Raw genomic sequence first — 22,892 nt, 5'->3', positions numbered from 1 at the left:
ATTGAAAACCGCCCAGAGTCGACAAAAGAGCTACGCGGACAGTAAAAGAAAAGATATAGAGTTTGAAATTGGAGAAATGGTCATGCTTAAGGTTTCACCTTGGAAAGGCGTTGTTCGATTTGGTAAACGGGGGAAACTAAATCCAAGGTACATTGGACCATTCAAGATTATAGATCATGTCGGACCAGTAGCTTACCAAGTGGAGCTAGCTCAATAACTCGCAGCTGTACATAACACTTTCCACGTATCAAATTTGAAGAAATGTTTTGCTAAAGAAGATCTCACTATTCCGTTGGACGAAATCAAAATCAATGAAAAACTTCAATTCATTGAAGAACCCGTCGAAATAATGGATCGTGAGGTTAAGAGACTTAAACAAAACAAGATACCGATTGTTAAGGTTCGATGGAATGCTCGTAGAGGACCCGAGTTCACCTGGGAGCGTGAAGATCAGATGAAGAAGAAATACCCGCATTTATTTCCAGAAGATACGTCAACACCTTCAACTGCTTAAAATTTCGGGACGAAATTTATTTAACGGGTAGGTACTGTAGTGACCCGAACTTTTCCATGTTTATATATATATTAAATGAAATTGTTATTTACATGATTAAGTGTTTCCAACATGTTAAGCAATCAAACTTGTTAAGACTTGATTAATTGAAATAGGTTTCATATAGACAATTGACCACCCAAGTTGACCGGTGATTCACGAAAGTTAAAACTTGTAAAAACTATACGATGACATATATATGGTTATATATATAGTTAACATGATTTTATTATAAGTATGTATCTCATTAGGTATTTTAATAATGAGTTATATACATAAAAATGAGACTATTAATTTAAGAAACTCGAAAACGATATATATAACGATTATCGTTATAACAACGTCTTACTAGGTACATATGAATCATATTAAGATATTGATATGCTTGGTTAATTATGTTAAATGATAAGTAAATATATTATTAAGTGTATTAACAATGAAATACATATGTAAAAATAAGACTACTAACTTAATGATTTCAAAACGAGACATATATGTAACGATTATCGTTGTAACGACATTTAACTGTATATATATCATACTAAGATATATTATATATCATAATATCATGATAATATAACAATTTAACATCTCATTTGTTATAATAAACAATGGGTTAACAACATTCAACAAGATCGTTAACCTAAAGGTTTCAAAACAACATTTACATGTAACGACTAACGATGACTTAACGACTCAGTTAAAATGTATATACATGTAGTGTTTTAATATGTATTCATACACTTTTTAAAGACTTCAAGACACTTATCAAAATACTTCTACTTAATAAAAATGCTTACAATTACATCCTCGTTCAGTTTCATCAACAATTCTACTCGTATGCACCCGTATTCGTACTCGTACAATACACAGCTTTTAGATGTATGTACTATTGGTATATACACTCCAATGATCAGCTCTTAGCAGCCCATGTGAGTCACCTAACACATGTGGGAACAATCATTTGGCAACTAGCATGAAATATCTCATAAAATTACAAAAATATGAGTAATCATTCATGACTTATTTACATGAAAACAAAATTACATATCCTTTATATCTAATCCATACACCAACGACCAAAAACACCTACAAACACTTTTATTCTTCAATTTTCTTCATCTAATTTATCTCTCTCAAGTTCTATCTTCAAGTTCTAAGTGTTCTTCATAAATTCCAAAAGTTCTAGTTTCATAAAATCAAGAATACTTCCAAGATTGCAAGTTTACTTCCAAGTTTTCTAAATCCATTCCAAGTAATCATCCAAGATCAAGAAACCTTTGTTACTTATAGTAGGTTATCTTTCTAATACAAGGTAATAATCATATTCAAACTTTAATTCAATTTCTATAACTATAACAATCTTATTTCAAGTGGAAATCTTACTTGAAATTGTTTTCGTGTCATGATTCTGCTTCAAGAACTTTCAAGCCATCCAAGGATCCTTTGAAGCTAGATACATTTTTCTCATTTCCAGTAGGTTTATCCAAAGAACTTGAGGTAGTAATGATGTTCATAACATCATTCAATTCATACATATAAAGCTATCTTATTCGAAGGTTTAAACTTGTAATTACTAGAACATAGTTTAGTTAATTCTAAACTTGTTCGCAAATAAAAGTTAATCCTTATAAATTGACTTTTAAAATCAACTAAACACATGTTCTATATCTATATAATATGCTAACTTAATGATTTAAAACCTGGAAACACGAAAAACACCGTAAAACCGGATTTACGCCGTCGTAGTAACACCGCGGGCTGTTTTGGGTTAGTTAATTAAAAACTATGATAAACTTTGATTTAAAAGTTGTTATTCTGTGAAAATGATTTTTATTATGAACATGAAACTATATTCAAAAATTATGGTTAAACTCAAAGTGGAAGTATGTTTTCTAAAATGGTCATCTAGACGTCGTTCTTTCGACTGAAATGACTACCTTTACAAAAATGACTTGTAACTTATTTTTCCAACTATAAACCTATACTTTTTCTGTTTAGATTCATAAAATAGAGTTCAATATGAAACCATAGCAATTTGATTCACTCAAAACGGATTTAAAATGAAGAAGTTATGGGTAAAACAAGATTGGATAATTTTTCTCATTTTAGCTACGTGAAAATTGGTAACAAATCTATTCCAACCATAACTTAATCAACTTGTATTGTATATTATGTAATCTTGAGATACCATAGACACGTATACAATGTTTCGACCTATCATGTCGACACATCTATATATATATTTCGGAACAACCATAGACACTCTATATGTGAATGTTGGAGTTAGCTATACAGGGTTGAGGTTGATTCCAAAATATATATAGTTTGAGTTGTGATCAATACTGAGATACGTATACACTGGGTCGTGGATTGATTCAAGATAATATTTATCGATTTATTTCTGTACATCTAACTGTGGACAACTAGTTGTAGGTTACTAACGAGGACAGCTGACTTAATAAACTTAAAACATCAAAATATATTAAAAGTGTTGTAAATATATTTTGAACATACTTTGATATATATGTATATATTGTTATAGGTTCGTGAATCAACCAGTGGCCAAGTCTTACTTCCCGATGAAGTAAAAATCCGTGAAAGTGAGTTATAGTCCCACTTTTAAAATCTAATATTTTTGGGATGAGAATACATGCAGGTTTTATAAATGATTTACAAAATAGACACAAGTACGTGAAACTACATTCTATGGTTGAATTATCGAAATCGAATATGCCCCTTTTTATTAAGTCTGGTAATCTAAGAATTAGGGAACAGACACCCTAATTGACGCGAATCCTAAAGATAGATCTATCGGGCCCAACAAGCCCCATCCAAAGTACCGAATGCTTTAGTACTTCGAAATTTATATCATGTCCGAAGGAGGATCCCGGAATGATGGGGATATTCATATATGCATATTGTTAATGTTGATTACCAGGTGTTCACCATATGAATAATTTTTATCTCTATGTATGGGATATGTATTGAAATATGAAATCTTGTGGTCTATTGTTACGATTTGATATATATAGGTTAAACCAATAACTCACCAACATTTTTGTTGACGTTTAAAGCATGTTTATTCTCAGGTGAATACTAAGAGCTTCCGCTGTCGCATACTTAAATAAGGACGAGATTTGGAGTCCATGCTTGTATGATATTATGTAAAAACTGCATTTAAGAAACTTATTTTGTTGTAACATATTTGTATTGTAAACCATTATGTAATGGTCGTGTGTAAAAAGGATATTTTAGATTATCATTATTTGATAATCTACGTAAAGCTTTTTAAAACCTTTATCTATGAAATAAACGTTATGGTTTGTTTTAAAAATGAATGCAGTCTTTGAAAAACGTCTCATATAGAGGTCAAAACCTCGCAACGAAATCAATTAATATGGAACGTTTTTAATCAATAAGAACGGGACATTTCAGTCAACTCTCAACCCTCGACGCAACGGACTAAAAATTACAAGTCAACTATGCACATGAATATAATATAATATATAAATAATTCTTAAAAATTATATATATATTATATTATTATTTAAAATCGTCGGCAAACAAAGAGCCAAGGCTGAATGAGCTGTAAAAACGAACTTCGCGACTTGCGGAGTTCGAAGGCTAAAAGAACCGCGACTCGCGGAGCCCTAAAAAATGAAAATGCCTATAAAAGCCAACGCAGTTCGACGAATTTTAATATCAATATATATCCATCCATCTATCTATACGTAATATTTATATTTATAATTTATATTTTAATTTTAATTTTAATTTTAATCCTAATAATAAGGGTATGTTAGCGAATGTTGTAAGGGTGTAAGTCGAAATTCTGTCCGTGTAACACTACGCTATTTTTAATCATTGTAAGTTATGTTCAACCTTTTTAATTTAATGTCTCGTAGCTAAGTTATTATTATGCTTATTTAAAATGAAGTAATCATGATGTTGGGCTAATTACTAAAATTGGGTAATTGGGCTTTGTACCATAATTGGGGTTTGGACAAAAGAACGACACTTGTGGAAATTAGACTACGGGCTATTAATGGGCTTTATATTTGTTTAACTAAATGATAGTTTGTTAATGTTAATATAAAGATTTATAATTGGATGTACCCATAAATTACCATATACACTCGATCGGACACAATGGGCGGGGTATTTATATGTACGAATAATCGTTCATTTAACCGGACACGGGAATGGATTAATAGCCACTAGAATAATTAAAACAGGGGTGAAATTATGTACAAGGACACTTGGTATAATTGATAACAAAGTATTAAAACCTTGGGTTACACTCAGTCGACATCCTGGTGTAATTATTAAACAAAGTATTAAAATCTTATTACAGTTTAAGTCCCCAATTAGTTGGAATATTTAACTTCGGGTATAAGAATAATTTGACGAGAACACTCGCACTTTATATTTATGAATGATGGACTGTTATGGACAAAAACCAGACGGACATATTAAATAATCCAGGACAAAGGACAATTAACCCATGGGCATAAAACTAAAATCAACACGTCAAACATCATGATTACGGAAGTTTAAATAAGCATAATTATTTTATTTCATATTTAATTTCCTTTATTTTATATTTAATTGCACTTCTAATTATCGCATTTTATTTTATTGTTATTATATTTAATTGCACTTTTAATTATCGTACTTTTAATTATCGCAAGTTTATTTTATCGCACTTTTATTTATCATAATTTCATTATCGTTATTTACTTTACGCTTTAAATTAAGTCTTATATTTATTTTTTTTACATTTGCTTTTAACTGCGACTAAAGTTTTAAAATCGACAAACCGGTCATTAAACGGTAAAAATCCCCCTTATTATAATAATAATATTACTTATATATATATTTGTATTTTTATAAAAGTAAACTAATATAGCGTTAAGCTTTGTTTAAAGATTTTCCCTGTGGAACGAACCGGACTTACTAAAAACTACACTACTGTACGATTAGGTACACTGCCTATAAGTGTTGTAGCAAGGTTTAAGTATATCCATTCTATAAATAAATAAATATCTTGTGTAAAATTGTATAATATTTAATAGTATTTCCTTGTAAAATATAAGCTATTTTATATACACCTCTGCTTTGACATCACTATGGAACCTACGCACCCACACCGAGAAGCTGTGAGATTAATTATGTAGATTTTGTTTCGAGATAGCATAGATAAAGCACCGTTAGATGAAATTGAGTAGAAATTGAAGTGATCATGTTACATTGACCATATGGAGTGATATTGGAATGAACGTACGATTTAGTACAATATAATGACACCTGGCCAGCGTGATTATATTGAAGTGAATCATGCAAAAGTTCCAATGTTATTACATAAGGAATATGAAGTGATTCAAAGAAAATTTTGGTAGGAAGCACTTGAGTATACGCATTATGGTCTGTTAGAGGTAGGGAAAGAATAACCAGGTAGCCCAAATACTGTACAAGAAGGGCCTTGATTGCAGAATTGATAACCTGAAAATCTGTTATATAAATAGACACCCTGGACACTTAAGGAAAAAGTTCTCAAATAGGGAAAATCTTTAGACTTACTTGCGGTAGAGCAATTGTTATCTCAGCTATGGAGACTCGCATGGATCCTGATTTTAGTTAGGGTATGTTTCGTCATAACGTTTTATTGTCTCGAAGTTGTTTAATACTAGAGCGATAGAAACCTTATATCTAAGAACCTTAGTGTTATGACTAATAAGCCATTAACGACCATTAGAGTTAGGTATTCTATAGGACAAGCTAATGGTAAGCTGGCAGAAATAGAGGAATAATTTAAGGTAGTACCTTAAAATTAACATGTGGGTCATTTGGAGATGACCTCATGTCAACAAAACTTGGAAGTTTTAAAGTAGTAATTGAAAAGGATTAGTTACCTACACACAAGTAGATGTTATTTGAGAAGATTTATAGAATTTTTCACGGTAATATAATAAGATTTGGTTGGAATGAACCTTAAGATTAACCCATCACCCATCAATTTGGGAAGCTTGATGTAATAGTTGGATTAGACTTTAGGATTAACCTAATACTCATCAAGTTAGGAAGCTTTGATGAAATAGTTGGAACGGACTGGCTTTCAAGGATGAAAGCGAAAGTTATTTAAAGTGAGAAGATCATTCGCATACCTCGCGAGAATGGTGAGCCATTAATAGTTTACGGGGAGAGGAGTAGCCTGAAGTTGAACCTTATTAGTTGCATGAAGGCATAAAAGGTCATGAGAAAAGGGCGTTTTTCTATTTTGGCACATGTGAAGAAATTGGAGACTGAGGAGAATATTGCTCAAGAACACTCGAACATTTTCGTCTCTTGATTCGAGGTTAAAGAGACCGGACTCCGATATTTCACCGAAAGAATTTGGGTACCTAGTTGGGAGGATTTACGAGGCCTTATTCTAGATGAGACCCATAAGTCACGGTATTCGATTCATCCCGGAGCTGGTAAGATGTACCACGATCTCAAGGAACAATATTGGTGGCCGAACCTTAAAAAGGACATTGCTACTTATGTTGGGAAGTGTCTGACTTGTTCCAAGGTCAAAGCTAAACACCAAAAGCCATATGGGTTACTTCAACAACCCAAAATCTCACAATAGAAATGGGAAGGAATAACAATGGATTTCATCACGAAGCTACCAAAAACGGTAGGCGGTTATGACCCTATCAAGGTTATTGTTGACCATCTCACCAAAACTGCTCACTTTCTAGCCATGAAAGAGACCGATACAATGGACAAACTTGCACAACGATACATAAAGGAAATTGTATCCCGTCACTTCAGCAATTCAAATTCTATATTAAAGACTACCCAAGAATCTTATTTGATACTCATTCTTACGCGACTCTAAATCCTAACTTATTCCGAGAGATTTCTTATTTGATGATAAGCACACCATCATCCTTCTTACTTCGATATTAGTCATACCAGTTCGAAATTTTCCAAAATCAATGGGTGGTTAATTCTCATCCTCATACTCTTCCATTCGTATCTCACTTATAAGCAACAGCTTCACACTTAAGCATTTTTGGTCGAAGGACTTATGCCCTACTAATAGTCATCAACCACATTAAAATTCAATAGTTTTCATTACCTCGTGACATTGTTGCTCAAATATCACCCTAAATTTTCAAAAATCTTTTACTCGATCCTCATCAATCTTTTTCCAACTTGTAACCTCCGAAATATGAAAATTTTGTTTGCCAAAATTTTACACACACTATTTTACTGTGCGATCCTCTCAAAATTTTAGCAAAAAAATAAATTTATTTTATTGCCATTCGTACAAATTTTAGAAATCGTATATGTTATATATAATAAAGTAAATAGCTACTTATTTTTGACTAGTACATATGAAATTTTACTTTCACTTTTACAAATCAATTCTTTTATTCAAAAGATATTTTACTTAGAATAGTACATGTTGTACATAACTCTAATTTACTAAGAACTTTGTTTCTTTTCTTACATTGTCACCTTAAACGATTTCTATAAAATTTTCGTTGCTTGTTATATAAAATTTTTCGTGTTATTCGTATCTAAGTCATCATGAAGACTTTACAATCGTCGAAATCGAGAGATTCATGTGTGTGTGTGTGTGTGTGTGTGTATGGGATAAAGGCACTTACTGTCACGTCATGCAGAGCCTTTGGGCATCCACTAACACTTAAACCATTCAAAATTATTGCGTTACCTCAGGGATCTTATTTGCCACACCTGTTGGAACGATGCTCTTTCTTACATAACTCTAAGTCCTTACTTATTCTAAGAGATTCTCATTTAGTGATATTAACACCACCAGTATTCCGACTTTAATATTAGTCATAACCTGTTTGGCATTTTGCAAAGTCAAAAAGCGATTAACTTCTCATCTTCATGCTCTATCCTTCATACCTCACTTTTTAGCAACGGCTTCGCACGTGAACATTTTTGGCCCAAAGACTTATGTCATGATAATTATCAAAACTACATTTAATTCATTAGTTTTCATTACCTAGTAACATGTCACCCGATAATTCAAAGATTTTTCACTCGATATTTTTCAACTCGTAACCTCTGAAATACGAAAAAACTATGTTTATCAAAAAAATTTACACGTTGTTTATTTGTTCGGTCCTCGCGAGATTTATGGACAAATGAAAGTAATAAAATTTTTCTGTCACTTATGCGATTTATAAAATCATATATGTATGTATATAATTAAGTTAATAAATTTACCTTTACTTATTTTGGTTAGTACATACTAAGTTATACATTCAAATTATTTAAAAAAAATCTCTCTTTTATTGAGTTGTTTAACTTAAGTCGAATAGTTTTGTGCAAAATGATACACGTTGTACATACTTCTAAATTTACTAAGAACTTCGTTCCATTTATGTTATCACATCAAACATTTAAAGGGTTTTCAAAACTTCCTTGGTTGATTTTATTAAAGGTTTTCGTATTAGTCTACACCATGTATGGATCACACTTCTTCTCGTCCCCCGTTTAGGGATGAAGCTTACCATTAAGATCTTTGTTAAAAACTCTTGAGCCACTTTGGATGGCAGTTTTATAAAATTTATTAGGAAGTCTTTGCGCTCATAAAATATTCGTTTTAAGGTTAGACATGGCAAAAACGCGAGCCGATAAATCAGTTTTCTGAGGTACACTCAGTGGTCACCCTATTGTAGGAAAGGCACTAGGTGGATTTCTACTCTCAATATTTCACGGCTAATTATCCAGTATGATCCAGTATGTTGAGGTACAAGAAATCATTTTTGAGATTCTTTTCACTTAGAGTAAACCATTCTTTATGACCAAGGGTTCACGTATCTTCTCATTCGCGCATCCCCTTAAGTATAAGGATAATTTTAGATCAACTTGCTCGTTGTACGAAGAGTTCACTCTAAATAGATCACACCTTTCGTGCGATTTTCTTTCAGAAATGTAATGTAAAATACTTTATAAATCTATGAATCTTGATATCCTCTTGGAAGGGACTACATAAAACATCTATAGCACTGATGTGGTTACTCTATATATTTCTTCCTTCGTTGGTTGCAACTATACGTTGTTCTAGTCGATGCTAACCCTAACTTCAGCATGTAACTGAAAGCATATAGTTACATTATGGAACTGTGCTTTCATTCCATCCCAGGATAAGTTCACATGCAGTATGTTAAAATGGGTGATATCTTTCATTGTTCGTTCAGACCGTCCTGAAGACAATATAAATAATTATGGCTTGCATTGCATGTAAGTCTGATTAGTCATTCTCAGCTAAAATTTTAATTCATTTATTCAAATGAAACGTTTCTTAAATATCGGGTTCTTTATGCCTATGGTCTCCTTCCAAAATTAAGGGGTTAGTAAAATTCGTGGCTAACACTATCTAGACATCAAATCGCATGGTTGTGATCACCATGTTCTCCATTCTACCTGTCAGCTTTGTATTGCGACATAAGCGGTCAATGTTTTAGATGAGTTGGTAACATTCATGATGCATTTCATGCATCCAGCTTACTGAAGATGCCTGTAAGGCTAAAAACATCATCTTTTCTTTTGTGGATATATATTCAGATGACACACTCATATTAACAAGAAACGAAATCAATTTGTTGATCTCTAAGGTCAAGAGACTTAATTAATGGCATATACCTATTCTTACTTTTATACGCCCAAGTACCTTTCAAGGTAAATCGCTCACTTCTGAGCCCACGAGTCTCTCGAAACTTTGATACGATCCTTCTTCTTCAAATTCGGTACCGTTGTTGGTCCCACCTCAAAATTTCAGGACGAAATTTTCTTTAACGGGTGGGTAATGTAACGACTCGACTTTTTCAACTTATATTTTTGTGCTATATACTTTCACGAATCTGCGTATATGTGCGTACTGAGCTACTTTATGCTTTGTGATCTTTATTCATGATTAATTACTTTCGTTAATATCTTACAACGTGTTGTTAAGTGTGTAATCACTTAACTTGATCCTCGAATGTTTTTACGATCGTTAGTGTCACTTGTCGTTTAAAACGAGCTATGTACTTTGTACACGTTAAACTTTTGTCATAATTGGAATATTATGACTACTTAAAACTAATTGTTATTTTCTAATGACAATTACTTGGCTTATTGGTTGCTTAATTACACTTAGTAATTTACTAATATACACTAGTTAGTCTTAATGGACTTTTTACCTTATTGGACTTAGACCCACCCTACTCTAGTTAATGGACCATTAAATTAGCCCAACTTTAATGGATTTATGATCCATTAAGATGTAAGACAAAAACCCATTAAGATGAGCCAACATACTAGCATTTTTGTTAGCCATTACTACACATGTTGCATGAGATCCCAACAACAAGCACCACCTTTGTACCACCACCATGCAAAAACAAAAAGTTGTCCCCCCTTGTCCCCCATGATGCCTACGGTTTTGGAGACACCCACCACCACCTCCACCACTATAAATATCAAGCCTCATTCTTCATTTCACACTTCATGTCATTCTCATTTTTACACACACTTGCTCTCTAATTTTCTCTCTAGTCTTTCTCACACTAAAATTGTAAGTTCTTGAATTTTCTTCTTCTTCTCTTTTTCTTCTTAATCACGACATCATCATCATCATCATGAGATCAAGCTTTTTAACTTTTTAATCTTGTTATATCTTGTAGATTCAAACTTTGATTTGAATCCTTCAAGAACATGAAAGATTCAAGCTATATAGCTTTGGATCTTCATTACTTTAATGGATCTAAGCTTTATAGCTTAAGATCACTTTATTTTTGTTAAAAGATCAAAACTTGTGTTTATGATCTTCATGAAACTTGAAGATCTAGCTTTTTTGCTTTAAAGATCTTCAAGAACATAAAAGATTCAAGCTTTCTAGTTTTGGATCTTCATTACTTTTTTGGGTCTAAGTTTTAAGGCTTAAGATCACTTTATTTTGTTAAAAGATCAAAACTTGTGTTTATGATCTTCATGTAACTTGTAGATCTAGCTTTTTTGCTTTAAGGATCTTCAAGAACATTAAGATCCAAGCTTTCTAGCTTAGGGTTTCATTATTTTGTTTAGATCTAAGCTTTTTAAGTTTATGATCTCATTACTTTTACTAGATCTTAGCTTTCTAGCTTATGGTCTCATTAATCTTGTAAAGATCCAAGCTTTCTAGCTTAGGGTTTCTTAACACTTGAGATCTAAGTTATTATTGTAGATCTCACTTACTTGGAACCTTTCTATGAGTTTATTGGTGATAAAAAATCAAGTCTTCATCATCTCATATGATGAAGATGCATAAACTTGTATCAAAAGGACAAAGGTTGAAGCTTTATTGTGTTTACACAATAAAGAGACAACTTTGATGTTCAAAACTTATAGAAAGTTAGCTTTTACTTTTAGTTGTGTGTTGATGGTTAAAACTTGGTTAAAATGATGCTAAAACATCAAGATTTGTACACTTGAAGCTTACACGCATCAAGGATGCGAACCGTGATGAGCATCAAACACCAAGAAACCCACTGGAGCACTTATTTTCTGTTTTTCAGGGTCTGATCAAGCTCTTAGGACTTTTAGAAAGTTAATTTTCAGATAGTTCGGTTTGAGTAGATGACTTTTCGTTTAAGACTCACCTAAATCCGATATACAGTTTAGGATTTATAGCCTTCCGAAAATCACTACGCCTTCGTAATGACGTGCTAAAATTTCTGACCTACTCGCGCTTGAACCGTATCTACGGTCAAACGATATCGAGTTAGGATCTGAAAATTTGACAGCAGTAAGAGGACTCATATACGGATCCTTGGCCACTGAACGCGCGTCTTTTCAGTTTGTATAGAGGTCGTAGCAGCTTTCCGAAGTCAGCCTTTTGTTTCGATCTCTATTCTTGTTAAAAACTTACTTTATCTTTTACGAATGATGATGATGATACTTAAGACTTAATTTATTTACTTTTAAACCTTTGGGGACAATATACTGACTTAGTAACCTTTGACTTAGGTTGATGACCTTTTAGACCGACTTACTACTTGCATACTTTTCATATCGACTTTTACCGCACATTCACTGTGAGTTATAGCTCCCTTTTTACTTTAACTATTTTTGGGACTGAGAATGCATGCGCTTTTTATGTTTTACATACTAGACACGAGTACTTAAACTTTATATATGTGTGGGTGATATAACGGCACAAATATTCCCCTTAGCTCGGTAACGTTTAACTATTGGTTTTTGAACCGGTAGACGCGAATCTTAGATATGGATCCATATGGTTTGACATCCCCACTCGGGCTAGTCGCGCTAACATTTAACGGGTGTTTAATACTTCGTAAACTTACGCACTCGCCAAGTGTACTTTCAGGGGGTGATATTTATATTACTTTGTTAAGTTAGTTACCGGATGCCCACGGATAAGCATATACTTTATCATACGGATTTGAGAAACTGTTTTGAATACGAAATCTCGTGGTCTACCTTACATTATTGTTTACAATCAAACTATAGCTCACCAACATTCGTGTTGACATTTTAAAGCATGTATTTCTCAGGTGCTTAGACGGTGTTGCTTCCGCTGTTAGACTTGCTGTTATAGTCTTGGTGCTATAGACTTGTTGTTACAGACTCGCTGTTACAGACTCGCTGTTACAGACTCGCTGTTACAGACTCGCTTTGTTAGACTTCCGCTGCATTGTTTAGAGATGTCTAAATCATGGAACTTGTACTTTGCATTCACAACTTATGTTACATTTGAACAATGGCTTTGTAATGACCTTTGTGTCACGTACTTATGTTAATGCTTTCTATTCGTAGAAGCACATTATCTTTTTTAAAACATTTGACGTTGGTAAAGACGTTATCTTTTCATGAATGCAAAACTTGTTTTTAAACAGTATATAGTGTTGTAACCGTGTAATGATCCTGTTGTTGATGATCCGTACACGTTGATTTTGTACGGGGCGTTACAGCAATCACTGTAGCAATGTTACAGTAGCATTTTTTTTTCGAACCACCTAATTTGTGACTGCTTTGTTTTTAATAATAACAATCTGAAATTTTTATAATAAAATCCTTAAATTAGTTGTAACCACATAATTATACTAATTGGATAGTAATTTTTTAAAGTGACTGATGCTATTTTAATAAAAAAAAAGAATAGAATAAGTTGTGCCCAGTTTAAAATAAAATAAAAATATAAACTAATACATAGTTGGAGTTTTAGACAAAAAAAAAATGATAAGGGTGGCGGTGTTGAAAGAGTGCGACGATTCAGATTTGTAACGTGGCTGGTGATTTGCTGGTGGTAAGCGGCGGTTGAGTATGCAATTTAAAATAATGGTAAAAAGTTATGCAAATTCGATTGCACTACAAATTTCATAGTCATTTTTCGAAATGACATTGTAATTATATGAAATTGTAAACAAAAATTTTTTACACACCGCCGCGAAGCATGGTGCACTTTACTAGTTTTTATGATTCAAAGATCTTAGAAAATAACGAAAGAGAATATTTCAAAATATTTTTTTTTCAAATATTTCGGCATTTACTAGTAGAAAAAAGTCTGGTTGCGTTTATATAGAAAAAGGATGCATCAAGACTTCCACTTTCAACAACCACTACTTGTTTATCAACTTTTCAAACGACTCATTGACACCTCGGTCTCACCCTGGGCCCACATCTCTCCAAACCGAATATTACTCCTACATTATTTATTACATTACCATATTAACTACTCCGTATTGGACAATACTTATGAATAGTATCATGGGTATTTTCGTTTTTTCATTTTTTTTCCCTTCTTTCTTTTAAGTAACACCACAAAAGCCCTCCACACTTTGTTCAAAAAATAAACTTATGAATAGTATCAGGGGTATTTTCGTCTTTTCACTTTTTTTCCCCTTCTTTCTTTCAAGTAACACCACAAAAGCCCCCCACACTTTGTTCAAAAAATAAAATGCACCCAACACAGTATTGAAAGAGTGCGACGATTCAGATTTGTAAGGTGGCTGGTGATTTGCTGGTGGTAAGCGGCGGTTGGATATGCAATTTAAAATAATGGTAAAAAGTTATGCAAATTCGATTGCACTACAAATTTCATAGTCATTTTTCGAAATGACATTGTAATTATATGAAATCGTAAACAAAAATTTTTTTACACACCGCCGCGAAGCGTGGTGCACTTTACTAGTTTTTATGATTCAAAGATCTTAGAAAATAACGGAAGAGAATATTTCAAAATATATTTTTTTAAATATTTCGGCATTTACTAGTAGAAAAAAGTCTGGTTGCGTTTATATAGAAAAAGGATGTATCAAGACTTCCACTTTCAACAACCACCGCTTGTTTATCAACTTTTCAAACGACTCATTGACATCTCGGTCTCACCCTGGGCCCACATCTCTCCAAACCGAATATTACTCATACATTATTTATTACTCCGTATTACAATTACATTACCATTACCATTTCCAATAAGTATATCAGCGAGCATGAATGAACAGTAGTAGGGATATTTTAGTAATTCCACATAATTCTCTTATCTCTTGCAACACCACCGCCTCCTACCATGCCTCATCCCTATCCGGCTATCCCTCTATTTCGTTGGTACGTTCTTTCTCCTTGACAGATGGACTAGAACAACGAAGACGGTAACATAAACCCTATATTCAAATTAAATTACATACGCTTCTTCACCCAATGTTGTTGTCTACCAAAATCAAATTGAAAATTATCAATTAGGGTTCGCTATCGGTTATGCTCATTGACATCAGTATGTTGTATTAATTTCATGATTTCAGATCAGGTATGTTGAATTAACTGTAACTTAATTTCATCTTAAGTCGAAATATTGATTAGGGTTCCATGATTTCAGATCATCTGCGAACATCACATCTTAATTATCAAATTACCACCAACAACAAACTGGAACTGTAATTGGGTCGATATTTTGGTAAGTTTTCAGTCTCAGTTAATTGACTCTACTACAAACATTGTCTTGTCGAACGACAAAAGAGAAACAGTGGTTATGCATCACGGGCATTAAAAACGGAGGTTCACAGACTAATACGTTTCACAGCAGCAAGTTCATTAGGGTTCATTAAAACTAAGGACACCCACACGCTCACAACTTAACCTTGAACTTGACAATATTGAATTATGTGAGTTAATTATAATAGACTCCTGTAAATAATAATAAGCAAGCCACACCTTCAATTTTATGAACTATTAGGTCTACGGTTTGGATACTATGTGGTTTAATTTTTTTTTAGGTACTGAAAGAACGTTTGTTGTGTTCGCAACTGGTCTATTTCCATGTTTTTCAGCTAACTTTTAAAGTTCGAATCTTAAATTTTTTGGTTGGTTGTTAGTGATGTTGAAGATTTGATATGTAATTGTCAAATTTAAATTCACTATTCTTTGCTACATAATGCACCAGTGTTTAATCAAAGACACGATACCTTTGTCTTCTTCTTTTCTTTTGTGTTATTGCAGATAATAAGTCCTGACTGATTTCGTTTGATTGGATTTATATGAAGCTTTTGAATTTGAGTGTGGAATATACGGATGGATGTCTTAATGATCAATATATAGGTGCAAAACACTAAATATGGAATGAACTGCTAATTTTTAGAACCTGATCAAGGATATCCAGTCGAATAACGGGTTAAATTGGAGGGTCCAACATACGTAAATGTAAACTTTTTGTATAAACTTATGCTATATCCAAGTATGTAATATTATCTGTTTACAATCTTTCGAATCCAATCTAGCGCTTAAATCACAGCAACGCGTGAATCGAACATCTTTCTAGTATTAACTATTAGCCAAAACTTATGAATAGTATTAGGAGTATTTTCATCTTTTCACTTTTTTTCCCTTCTTTCTTTCAAGTAACACCACAAAAGCCCCCCACACTTTGTTCAAAAAATAAAATCGGCCCCCAACACAGGGGGTTAAAGTGTCAAATCAAAATTTTCATAAAATATCTTAAATAAACTCCACTCAAATATTCAAAATGTCATATCTTCGACCAAGTCCGGCCCCCACACTTTGTAATGAAAGTTTGTCTTTTAAAAACGAATGCAATGTTTGTAAAAACATATCATATATAGGTCAAGTACCTCGCGATGTAACCAAATATAATGTATTCATCCAGATGGATTAGGACGGGTCATTAGACTTCTGTTACCAAGGCATCTATTTTTTTTCCTAGACCACGATGATGATAGTAACATGTATTATGATGATCGTGGATTATGTTAATGTTAGATGATGAAAAGTTATGGTGTAAATGAAGGATGATTGATGATGACCATGTATAATGACTAGGAGGATGGTTTGATTATAATAAGTGGTCATGATGATCATAAGTAGTAAAAATGATTCGATGATTCGATTAAATGAAGTTAAGATAATGATGATTATTATGATTTTGATGATGGAAGTAATGAAAATGATGATGATGAATGATATTCGACGTATGATATTAAATGATGATATTATTAGGATGATAGTTTAAGAATAAGAAGAAGAAGATGAACACAGAAGTAAGGGTTAAAAGAATTTAATCCGGGTATTAATCAGAAATAAAACAGACAGAGAAATGGTTAAGGATGTTATCGGGTTAGCGGGAGGTCGCTCGCAACGAGTTAAATTTTTCCGACACCATCCTTAAACTCGAAATAATTTTATGAACACAATGTCACTAACTATACGCAAAACGGACATTTTAAAAAAAATGCTAAATATTTAGGGTACTTTTCATATATGTTGATTTTTCACTCGCAAGCTCCATAACTAAACACAATAAAATACATTAAAAATCGAACCCCCGGCGCGAAGCGAGGGTTCGAAAACTAGTTACTACAATAAACTATAATACAAATACAAATATAAATATAAATAAATAAAATTTTCTGATAACAAATCAATTATCACAAGTAGTAATATTACTCTTAATAATGACATTTTAACAACAGTTTTCCAAATATAAAATCTTTAAGCATCATATATCATATATATAATATATAATATAATATATTACGTTTACATTGATCTTTTAATAACGATTATATAGATTTAGATGTACAAATTATTTAAACACATTAATAGCACCACTAAAAAATTCAAAACTAATACAAAGTATAATAAAAGAAAATACATAAAATCGCAAAAATCTAGAGAGAACTATTGTAATCAGCAAGCGATCATAATATACACGGAGTATATTGTATGTTGTTAAATACTATTTCATGTCTTGTGGAGTATTATCAAGACTGTTATTAGAGAGCTACAACGATTCCACCCTTCTCACCGTCTTGACCTCCTCGCTGCAGGGCGCTGATAGCAACAAGCCACCCTGCTTGGCGCCCTGCTCTTGGCTTTTCTCTTCGCCCTTTTCCTTTTCTTTCTCAAGCAGCTAGCAGCTCGAAAAAATTGAATAGAAAGTGGTACTTTATGCTTGTTTGCAGGTACATTTAATTAATTAAATAATATAGTGAGTCTCAATTTTTAATGAGAAAATATGTCATGGTTAGTAGTTTTTAATCCTGATTTAGTCCTGACGAGAAAGTACTGATGTGACACTAATGTGGCAGCTAGTCCTTGTAAAGAAACTTGTCATGGTTGGGAGCACTCCAATTAGACGTTAACTAATCATTCTAAGTGTCCATTTAAATTTTAAAGATACATAATACTCAATTGTAAAAGTAATAATATATATATATATATATATATATATATATATATATATATATATATATATATATATATATATATATATGGGCAGGTTCAAACGAGAACCACAAAAAGGGCGAGAACTGCGAGAACTTTTGATTTTCATAGTTTTTATGCATTTAGATGCAACAAATTACATGTAAATGTTGATTAATGTTCATATCATGAACGCACATATGTTCATTATCACAAATTACATGTTAAATTGTTAATAATATTGAATGTTTACATGTTACACAAATAATATGCACATGTGAACATGAAACTATATATTAGATTATATATGGAAACATAAGTTTTTTGAAACTACTTTATGTTCATTCTTAATCTCCATCTGTAATGACCCGGAAATTTTCGACCAAATTTAAACTTGGAAAATTCCCCAAAATACACTTTTTTAAAAAGTTTTATTCCAAAATACACTTTTAGAAAAAAAATTGTCTATTTACACCATTAAGTCGACCACCCGTTGGTTCGACTACCTCTATACCCGGTCGACCACACCAAATTTCAATGTGGTCGACCACCGTTTATAACTGGCAAGGTCGATTTCTGTTGGCTATCGGTGACCACTGTATTCGACCCCAAAAAACACGGGCGACCTTAATGATGGTCGAGTATACAAAAATACACTGAAATAGCGAGTTGGGATAACAAAATTCAAATTTCAACTCTAACAAAAATTCGCTCCACAAGCCCTAGTTACGAACCCTGATTCATCAACCCTCATTCATTGCAGATTCAATCAAGAGATCACTTCAATAGTTTGTAGATAAACCCTAATTCCATCGTCAGTGTATCTATTTAGTCCCTAGATTCAATCAAGAGTTCCCTTCAAAGATGACAGATATTGAGGTAAAACCTATTTCGTTGTTGTATGTATATGTTAGTTTATCTGTATGTGTATATTTGTATATCTATGTATGGGTCCCTGTATTTATATCTATGTGTGTATGGATGTATTTGTATGTGTGTACATGTCAGTATATGTATAGGTATCTGTAATTGTATATGTATATGTATATGTATATGTATATGTATATGTATATGTATATGTATATGTATATGTATATGTATACGTATATGTATATGTATATGTAGCTATAGATATACAATTATTCCATTGTTTTTGCTAAAGTGTATATATCTGTATATGGTTATGGGGATGCCTTAGGTCAGAAGATCACTTGCATACTCGACTATTCAAAGGGTCGACTGCCAAAAACATACACTATAGTCGACCCCATTTTGGGTCGCCTATAGTTGAATAAAACTGTAGTCGACCAGAAAGAAGGTCGACTATAGTGTATTTGCTTTTCAATTGTATGTACCTGTATGTATGTGTATGTATATTAACATTTATGTATAATGACATTATCATTGTCTGATTACAGGTTTGGTTCGAGGCCAAGGTCACCATTCGAAGCAAGATGTCTCTTATAAGGGAGATTAAGAACAAACTCACTCCGGCTCAGACAAAGATTTTCAGAGAGACGTGTTTCGGTCATTGGTTAGATATAAAGTGTGATGACAATGATCCGGGATACATACATTGCTTATTAATGAATCAGACTGACCGTCCGAAAAAGTTTGTAATCAATGGACGCGAAATATGTGAGGAGCCAGAAGAGCTATGGTTTCGAGTTACCCAAGACCATGTCATTAGGTGTGGTAGACGTGAGTTTTGCTTGGTTACCGGGATGCGGTTTGGTCCAGTTACATCTTTTATAGAGTGGATAGGTCAAGAGAGGTCGGATTTTGACCACTCGGTTTCATCTCGTTTTTTTATTAAATGACATAGTGGTCAACGTCATCTTTCGGAGTTTCACGACGCCTTTTTTAAAGATGAGTTGAAAGGAACTGACAAGGATAAGGTCATAGTCGCCATTGCGTTGATAATTAACTTATGCTTCCTTGGGAAGCAATTGCGGTATGTTTAATTCTCTCTTTATTTACTTATTAATTTAACTCGTATTTAAAAATAATGTTTCAATACTTTAATATGCAGACACGTTCGTTTGTTAACTATGCACGACCAGTAATCATAGTCGATGGGGCTCATTTAAAAATTCGTTACTTGGGGACTAACTTGATTGCTGTCGCTATGGATGCTAACAATGGAATCCTTCCATTAGCCTACGGTATTGGAGTAGGAGAGACCGCCGATCATTGGACATAGTTTTTTGGTAATCTAAGAGACTCTCTACAGTCTTCGGGGTGTTGTATTGTTAATCTTACCATTATATCTGACAGGGCACCTGCAATAGCTGCTGGCATACCAAACGTATTTCCAGAAGTATTTCATGCACTATGTGCTAGACATTTGTTGGGAAACCTCAAAAGTGTGTCTAAAAGGGTTAAAAGTTACGAGTGGCACTACTGGAAAATGTGCAAAGCGTATAGAAAATCTGATTTTGATCAACACTATGGTATACTAGCAAGACGTATCCCAGACAGTGCACGTACACTCACTACTGTTGGCCTCAACAAATGGTCTAGACATCATGCAGAGCGTGTTCGGTATGCTTACCTAACTTCTAATAGTGCAGAGTCAATGAACGCACTGTCAGTTCATGCGAGGAAACTCCCGATTACAATGCTTCTTGAATTCTTTAGAGCTTCAGTTCAACAATGGTTTTGGGAACACCGAAACACTGCTGATGGTTTAACAACACCTGTCACACCATATGCAGAGCGTAAGCTGGGTAAAAGAAATCGTAAGTCTATTAGTTGGACTGTCAAACCGATATCACAAGTTAAGTTTGAGGTATTGGATATGAAAAAAGGCGGTAAAGTCAATCTACAAGATAAAACTTGCACATGTAAACAATGGCAGTTTTCCGGTATACCCCGTGGACATGTGATAGCAGTAACAAGGTATTTTGTCCTACGTAATGTTACTACACACGTTCAGAAGTATATCCACACTGAAACGTACAAGTCGGCATACATGGAAGATATTAACCCGCTAGATCATATTTCTGAATGGATAGATCCAGGACACCTACAAACCGTCCTACCGCCATTGGTTACAAAGTGACAATCGGGTAGACCGAAGAGTACTGCTCGTATACCGTCCCAAGGAGAGGACAAAGACAATTTCAAATCTAAAAGAAAATGCAGTCGTTGCTTGGAATATGGACATACTAGATCAACTTGCACCGCACATTATGATCTTTCTGAAGGTAAACAAAAGTCCAAGTGTAACTCAAAAACAAAGACAAAGCCGAAGGGGTTGGTAAAGGGCAAGGGTAAAGGAAAACGTGAAGACTCATGCTCAACACAATTTGGCTCCACTTACAATTTGAGTGATGATTAGCTTCTTCTTTGTGTTTAAAATGTGTTTAACAGTCATGAATGTTAGGTATGTGTGTTCGTATGTTTTCTGTTTAACTGTCGTGTATGTTATATGTCTCTAAGTTGTGTTATTTGTTGTGTAATCCATAAATGTAGTATGAGATAATATATAATATTTGTTGTTCAAATTAAAGTTTATTTCACTAAAATGGATGGTAACACAACACAACACAACACAACACAACACATAATGGTAAATAAATCTCCAAGGTACATTGAAGGTACATTGCTAACACAGTAAACTTAAATAAAAACCTTATCTAAATTCGCAATAATCTTATCTGATATATCTTATCCACTAGTAGTATGTTTTTATGATTAGTCGACCAACTTATCGGTCGACTACAAAGCAAATGTGGTCGACTATGTTAGTCGACCGAGTTTAGGCCTACAATTCGGTCGACCCTTAGTTCGACCATATAACTGAAGTAGTCGACCAACAACAATTAAGAATGGAGGTCGACTACCTTGAAAACTAAAGTGGTCGACCGGGTAAAGGGGTAGTCGACCCACTGAGTGGTCGACCTAACGGTGTAAATAGACAATTTTTTTCCCGAAGGTGTATTTTGGAATAAAAGTTTAAAAAATAGTGTATTTGGGCGAATTTCCCTTTAAACTTAATCTTTATATAGTTTCGACATGATAAGCAAAGTCTATTAAATTGAATTTCAAAATTTTTGAACTATTTTATGAAATCATTTTGAAATGTCCCGTTCTTATTGATTAAAAACGTTCCATATTAATTGATTTCGTTGCGAGGTTTTGACCTCTATATGAGACGTTTTTCAAAGACTGCATTCATTTTAAAACAAACCATAACCTTTATTTCATCAATAAAGGTTTAAAAAGCCTTACGTAGATTATCAAATAATGATAATCTAAAATATACTGTTTACACACGACCATTACATAATGGTTTACAATATAAATATGTTACAACAAAATAAGTTTCTTGAATGCAGTTTTTACACAATATCATACAAGCATGGACTCCAAATCTCGTCCTTATTTAAGTATGCGACAGCGGAAGCTCTTAATAATCACCTGAGAATAAACATGCTTAAAACGTCAACAAAAAATGTTGGTGAGCTATAGGTTTAACCTATATATTATCAAATCATAATAATAGACCACAAGATTTCATATTTCAATATACATCCCATACATAGAGATAAAAATTATTCATATGGTAAACACCTGGTAATCGACATTAACAAGATGCATATATAAG

At 33.2% G+C, this 22,892-nt stretch overlaps 1 protein-coding gene across 1 annotated transcript; it reads left to right on the top strand.

Annotated features, from left to right (window-relative positions):
• Positions 1-20,210: 20,210 nt before the first annotated feature.
• Positions 20,211-21,344, top strand: LOC139853556 (uncharacterized). The gene is made up of 3 exons (XM_071842947.1): positions 20,211-20,234; positions 20,313-20,453; positions 20,514-21,344. The coding sequence occupies exons 1-3, from the start codon at positions 20,211-20,213 to the stop codon at positions 21,342-21,344; spliced, it is 996 nt and encodes a 331-aa protein (XP_071699048.1).
• The last annotated feature ends 1,548 nt before the right edge of the window (positions 21,345-22,892 follow it).

This window comes from Rutidosis leptorrhynchoides, chromosome 1, assembly GCF_046630445.1.
Source record: "Rutidosis leptorrhynchoides isolate AG116_Rl617_1_P2 chromosome 1, CSIRO_AGI_Rlap_v1, whole genome shotgun sequence".
NCBI classification, from domain to species: domain Eukaryota; kingdom Viridiplantae; phylum Streptophyta; class Magnoliopsida; order Asterales; family Asteraceae; genus Rutidosis; species Rutidosis leptorrhynchoides.
This window is presented reverse-complemented; position numbering and strand designations above follow the sequence as displayed.